At 36.8% G+C, this 7,114-nt stretch overlaps 1 protein-coding gene across 1 annotated transcript; it reads left to right on the forward strand.

Annotated features, from left to right (window-relative positions):
* Positions 1–432: 432 nt before the first annotated feature.
* Positions 433–2,713, forward strand: LOC140880874 (pectinesterase). The gene is made up of 3 exons (XM_073285724.1): positions 433–1,098; positions 1,161–1,680; positions 1,842–2,713. The coding sequence occupies exons 1-3, from the start codon at positions 433–435 to the stop codon at positions 2,531–2,533; spliced, it is 1,878 nt and encodes a 625-aa protein (XP_073141825.1). The 3' UTR covers positions 2,534–2,713.
* Positions 2,714–7,114: the final 4,401 nt, after the last annotated feature.

Genomic DNA, 7,114 nt, shown 5'->3' on the forward strand with positions numbered 1-7,114 from the left:
TTTAAGTATAAAAAAAATAAAATTGCACATTTACTAACAACTATATATAAACTTTGGTCCTGTGATAAACGTTTGATCCTAACAAGAGTAGTCAACATATAATCTGAAATTCATTTTTTACGTCCTTCCTCAAATGATCAAAGTAATGCATATCTCGTAGTCATGAAATTATTCAATTCAAATACAATCGTACAGAAAAATTTAACAAGATATTTGTTAGTAATAGTTTTCACATTCTACTCAACGAGTTCAATAAAATATTCTCATTGTTTCTTGCAATGATCATCATGTTTATTTCCTGAAAAAATAAAAGGAAAGGACTAAAAGTGGAGGAGAAAAAGAGATAAAAAAAAAAAAACAAGTTCCACATTATATCGAGTCACATGGCTTGCATAATTTGACATACACAACATATTATTATATAATAGAGACATGGCCCACCCACCCCAGTATATTTCTATATTATATAATATACCACAAATATTTATCCAGCTACTACTGAAGTATAAATTCGATAGCTTATGCTCTCAAAGAAAACCATATCCATTCTTTCTGCATTTATATATGCTTCACTTAATCAAAGCAATAATGTCCCCGAGCAGCCCACAATTGTTCGCCGGTGATAAATCATTGGCATTTTTATTAGCTTCAATCCTATTTGTTTCCCTTAATGTTATGGGAGAAGTGAATTCAAGAAGAGAATATTCAATGAGTGTCTCTTCGGCTCACGCCGTAGCTGAATCTTCTTGCAGCACCACATTGTACCCTGAACTATGCTACTCTTCCATGGCGGATTCTCTCAACGACCACAAGATATCGATAAGAAACACAAAGGATGTAATATTTTTGGCATTGAACATCACCATCGACAACGCGCGGCGGAACTACGCTGCCATCAAGAATCTTATTGCTCACGGGGAAGCTAACTTAACGGAGCGGGAGAAGACGGCCTTGCACGACTGTTTGGTGGCTATTGATCAAACGGTGGATGAGCTCCGCGCCGCCTTCAGGGAATTGGAGGAGTATCCTCTCAAGAAATCGCTTCGAAAACACGCAGACGACCTCCGAACCTTGCTTTCTTCTGCCATGACCAATCAGGTAATTTTTAATTATAAGTTATAAATAATAATGTTTGTTTCTAATTTGGATATAATTAATAGGAAACCTGCCTCGATGGTTTCTCTCACGGAAAGGACGATAGGCACGAGCGGGATGTGCTGGTCGGTGGTAAGGTGCTGCGTGTGGAGAAACTGTGCAGCAATTTACTCGCCATGATCACAAACATGACCCACACTGATATTATTGAGGAGGAGAGGATCAGATTGAGCGGCGGTAGGAAGCTTTCGGCGCCGGAGGGTCGTGGCCGCGGCTCATGGCCGGAGTGGTTGTCCGCCGGTGATAGGAGGTTGCTGCAGTCTTCTTCCGTGACGGCGGACGTGGTGGTGGCTGCTGACGGAAGCGGAGACTTCAAGACTGTGACGGCGGCGGTGGACGCGGCGCCTGAGAAGAGTAGCAAGAGATACGTGATTAGGATCAAAGCCGGAGTGTACCGAGAAAATGTGGAGGTCCCCAAGAAGAAAACCAATATAATGTTCTTGGGAGATGGAAGGACTTCCACCATTATCACTGGAAGCAGGAATGTTGTGGATGGAAGCACCACTTTCAAATCTGCTACAGTTGGTAATTATATTGTTTAAATTAAATTAAATCCAATTTCTTTCTTTTGACTTCCGTGATTAGTGCTTCATATTTCGTTACCACGTTAAATCCAACCTAAGAATATATTTGGCAATAATTTATTAAGCCAAATCTTTAACTTTTTGTGATATTGTTGATTGCAGCTGCAGTAGGGGAAAAGTTTTTGGCACGAGATATAACCTTTGAAAACACGGCCGGGCCCTCAAAACACCAGGCAGTAGCTCTGCGAGTGGGATCAGATCTCTCAGCCTTTCACAATTGTGATATTCTAGCCTATCAAGACACCCTTTACGTCCACTCCAATCGCCAATTCTTCGGCCAGTGCCTAATAGCAGGCACCGTCGATTTCATCTTCGGCAACGCCGCTGTGGTGATCCAGAACTCCACCATCCACGCCCGTCTCCCCGACTCCGGACAACAGAACATGGTCACAGCTCAGGGTCGAACGGACCCCAACCAGAACACGGGGATCGTTATTCAAAACTGTAAGATTGGCGCCACTTCTGACCTACAACCCGTTCGAGAAAAGTTCCCTACGTTTCTGGGAAGACCATGGAAAATGTACTCGAGGACCGTGATCTTGCAGTCGGAGATATCTGATGTGATCCAGCCGGTGGGTTGGCATGAGTGGGATGGAGATTTCGGGCAGGATACATTGTTTTACGGCGAGTATAAGAACACGGGAGCTGGGGCGGGGACGAGTGGGAGGGTGAAATGGAAAGGGTTTAAAGTGATCACCAGCGCCACTGAGGCCCAAAGTTACACGGCGGAGAGTTTCATTGCCGGCGGGGGTTGGTTGAATTCTACTGGATTCCCCTTTGCCCTTGGATTGTAATGGACCATTTTAATCTATTCCGTGCATTGGTAACAAATTAAATACAATCAATGTATTGGTTTTATATAAAAATTATATATAGCTAGCGAATAGCGATCGAGTGGTGTGATTTAACTAATTGGAAAATAAAGTACTTTATTGTCTGGATTGTATCTCAAATTTATCTAAACAAATGAATAAATAAATTCTTTTATCCAAGCAAGAACAACTTTGTCGACTTTGATTTATTCTCTCTCTCTTATAAATTAATTAGTCGATTCCTGCATGTATATTTGGCTCCAAGTTTTTATCATTTCGATTCCAATGAAGAATTTGAACCCGGTGTAATTTGAATGTGTTGGCCCTCAAATTAAATTGTGGCCCAGAAATAAATTGAATCAAAGCCCACATAATAAGATAGCAGTTTGGCCCATTAATATCGAGCAAGTGACCGGCTAATCAGTTAAAACTTTGAACCAAATCTTTTGGGCTCACTCAACCGGGCGACTAACCCACATGCGACATTTGGAAAATTCGAAATGCCGTTGAATCGAGCTGAGCAAAAGTGTAGGATCAGAAACAAGACACAACTCAATCTATCACCAAAATCGCTGGTTAGATGCTACCTGTAAGAACACTATCTTGACATACATCTAATAGTTGACATTAATCAATATATATGAGGTTGACGATTTTTTAGTGGACCCCGCATGTATTGATAAATGATCATCCTCAGATCTATCAGGGGGTAATGTCCTTGTAGATAACATGAAATATTCCCACCATAATACTGCAAACATGGAAAATCTCGAGTTTTCATATTTTAGAATTATTGTTCATATTAGGGCTGATCGTAATAAAAATGAGGCACCGGAAGAAGTTTAAATTATGACGTCTCTACCATTAACTTGAAAAGTCAAAGATATATATTTTTAAAATTGAAATAGCGTGATCAAAGTACACCAAAATTCATGAATAAAAACTATATATCAGAAAGAATGTTTTATGTGGTTTTTCAAAAAAAAAAAAATTATTCTACAATCAATATCAATATTATTTAAAAACGCAATCTTCTTTCATTTTTTGGAAGCAAAATCAACAATTATATCGTCATATGAGATCCTCCAATATGTATTTTTGGATGTAAAGAATTGCTAAACCATTCAATTTCTCTTGACTCATTGTGATTTTTAAATAAGATTTCAGTAATTTTAACTTGGAAAAAATCTTTTCAGCTGATGCTACATTCACAAGAATATTCAATAAAAATTTTATCTGCAACCACGACCATAGGAAAAACATTCATTTTCAATGCAAACTCTAAAATTTTTAATGGTTTTCCAAGATTTATTGTGTCATATGCTTCAAGAGGTAGCATCTCTGAAAACATTTGTAATTGTAAAAGATTATCATGAGCATCGATAGCAGACACGTCATCTCTTTTTAAATTTTTTTTGAAATTCACGTAATAGTTTCTCAAACATTCTTCATCCAAATACATTAACTGTCTTCCACCCAATCAATTCATCATATTCTTCCTTAGAAAACACATGGATCTTGTTGTAAGATGTGCACCCTCTGCTTCTATCGGGCCTATAACGTCATGCAGTTCTTTTCCTTGTCCTGCAATTATTCTGAAAAATTAATACACATTAATCCCAAAATACCATACTAAGTCCCAAAATATTATGCATGCTCTCATAAATATAGTGACCCATCTTAAATCACATACTAACTTGCGGTCTTAAACATGCAATTAGCTTATTAAAAAAATTATTAAATAATAGAGTTTAACTGCGGAAACTTAAAAACCTACTATAAAAGAAACTGGCGAAATACAACCGATACTAAAAAACAAAATATGGATTCTGGATTGATCGAGTCGTGTTTCTTGGTCATATTATATCCAGAGAAGGAATATTTGTGGATATGAGTAAGGTAGAGACATTGTTGAACTGGGCATGCCCAACGACAGTGACTGAGATCCGTAGTTTCCTAAGTTTACCTGGATATTACCGTTGGTTCATCGAGAAATTCTTCGAGTTAGCCAGACCTTTGACACAGCTTACCCGGAAGAATGTTCCTTTCAAATGGTCCTCGGATTGCAAGGAATCCTTTCGCGAAATTCATAAATGTATGACCACTACAACTGTGCTAGCTCTACCATCAAGATCGGGAGGTTATTTATCTACACTAACGCTTCTGGAAAAAGGTTAGGGTGTGTATTGACAGAGCACAGAAATGTGATAACTTATGCCTCTGTGACAGTTGAAGAAGTGTGAGATGAATTATCCAGTAAATGATCTCGAGTTGAAATATGCACTATCCATCTCGAGGGGAGAGTCGGTGTGATTTGTGTGATATTTCATCCTCGGGATCCCAATAGAGGAAGAGAATAACCGGAGTACCTTTTGATTATCCAGACTTGATAATCCCGGATTTTAAAGACATGCATTTCATCTTAGATTCCTCTTGAATTGCTTTGTTGATAATTGTATATCATAAGTTGATATATTAATTGATATTGCATGTTTGTTTCTTATACTGGGAATATTATTCTCACCGGTTTATCCGGCTGTTGCTTTGTTTTGTATGTGTACTTGGCAATAAATGGGGCAGGATCAAGTCAGCGAAGACCTGGTTAGCGTCAATAGTGAGAGATAGAAGTGGAACTCGGTTTAGAAGTCGAATCAGCATGTCAATCTAATTTACGTTGGAACATGTTTAGAACTCGAACTTCTTATTATTTGTTTGTATCGATTATGAGAGTATTGAAGTTGTATGTTGTCGTTGCATGTATTATGAACTTTGTTATGCATTGAATGTATTGGATTTGAGCTTTTGCAAGATTTTCTGTTGTTTTTTAGCTCTGTGCTGTCATCGCTCGATCGGTAGAGTTTGACCGATCGAGCGATGGAATTTGGGCCAAGTTTCTGTTTTGAAAAATGCTTGCCCGCTCGATCGGTTGAATCTTACCGATCGAGCGGTGCTGGTTTTTCTTCCAGGCAGTGAGTTTGGAATTTTTGCTCACTCGATCGGTTGAGTTCTACCGATCAAGCGAGGCACTGTTTATTTTAAAAAAAATTCTTTTATTGATTTTAATCTTGGATCTTGTATGCTTAATTATTGTTTAATCCGAGATTAGTTGTTTAGAACCGAGGTCTCACACTGCTCTTGGGCGTGTCTACCTCCACACTTGTTGCAGAACAAAGATGAAAATCTAGAACTCTGTCCTGAACCGAACTGCTTGGAACCATTGGAGCTAGAAGAACTGTTCCCCTGCTTCTTGAATTGTTTTCCTTTTGCTCTGAAATGATCCTCTCTGTTACCGCTACCGCTTCCTCCTTCATACCTATGTGGTTTGTATATGAAGATTGTCGTTATTAGCGATGCATTTGTATATGAAGATCGTCGCTAATAGCGACATTTTTTTAAAATTCGTTATTAAAATCTTACGATGAAGCATATAAGGAAGCTTTTGTAATTAGTCGCTAATTCGTCGCTAATTTGAAATTAGTGACGATTTTTTACCTTAAAAAACGTCGCTAAACGCCGAAAATTTTTGTAGTGGTGGGTACGGTGGCCAGATTAACACTAGGTGGGCTCAGTTCTTGTTGCATCACATTTTGCCTCTGGTAATCTATATTCTTGTTGTTCATCTTTGTGATAGTTTTTCTTGCTTGTGTTGATGCATGTTTTTGTTTAAATCGTATGTACATAATTCTAAACAGATACTTTTTAGTTGAGAAATGCCCGTTAATTTTTTTGGTGGTAAGAAATAATCGTATGTATTTCCATTAACCCATTTTATGTATTTGCATCATTTTCTAAGCGAGTGTTGCTACTTATTTCTATGAAGTTTATGCTCCATCACTCAATAATTCTAAATTTTATTTTTCTTTTTTTGAGGACTTTATGTAGTTGATATTTAGATTTTCTAAACATATGATTTTCAATATATTATTTGTCACTGCAAAACACAATCTGGTGTACAATTATGATTTCGATATAATTTGTAATATATATATATATATATATATTTCATCAGCATCTAAGTAGAAAATCTCATGTGTTGCGTCGTTCATTATTTTATTGATTGCTTATGAATTTCTTAAAAATGTTGTGGATATTATTTTCGAATAATGAAAAATTGAATATTAAATTTTATTTTTGAATTTTATATTTTAAATGATTCGTAATACTGAAAAATTGTGTATTAAATTTTATTTATTTTTTTTTATTTGAACAAATACAACAATTTTTTACCATTATATTAGGTAATTTAAAATTGTTGTTGAATGCCCTGCAACACATGGCTCCGTCCTTAATTGTGCGGCTGTGCCCCTGATGAACAAAATTTTTGGTCCCCCTGCTTGTAATAAAAAATATTTTTTAATAAATGGTTACAAGTTTTCTTGTAAAAAAAAAAAACCCCCCAAAAAAATCATTGACCCTGAAAGGAATATTAATTCCTTGAAAATCTTTTCCTTAAGCGTGCTAATTAGAATATTGAATTTTGCCTTCTAGACAAAAGATTTGATTTGAAATGGTTAAATATTCTATGATCTCGATAATATATTTAGGATAGATATTTAACTTAAT

The sequence above is a fragment of the Henckelia pumila genome, chromosome 2 (genome assembly GCF_033568475.1).
Source record: "Henckelia pumila isolate YLH828 chromosome 2, ASM3356847v2, whole genome shotgun sequence".
NCBI lineage: Eukaryota > Viridiplantae > Streptophyta > Magnoliopsida > Lamiales > Gesneriaceae > Henckelia > Henckelia pumila.

Bases quoted from the DNA above. Each gene is read 5' to 3' on its own strand.
- LOC140880874 (XM_073285724.1), top strand. From the start codon at position 433: ATGGCCCACCCACCCCAGTATATTTCTATATTATATAATATACCACAA. The intron at 1,099-1,160 runs GTAATTTTTAAT...TATAATTAATAG, and splicing joins CTTCTGCCATGACCAATCAG to GAAACCTGCCTCGATGGTTT. The intron at 1,681-1,841 runs GTAATTATATTG...TGTTGATTGCAG, and splicing joins TTTCAAATCTGCTACAGTTG to CTGCAGTAGGGGAAAAGTTT.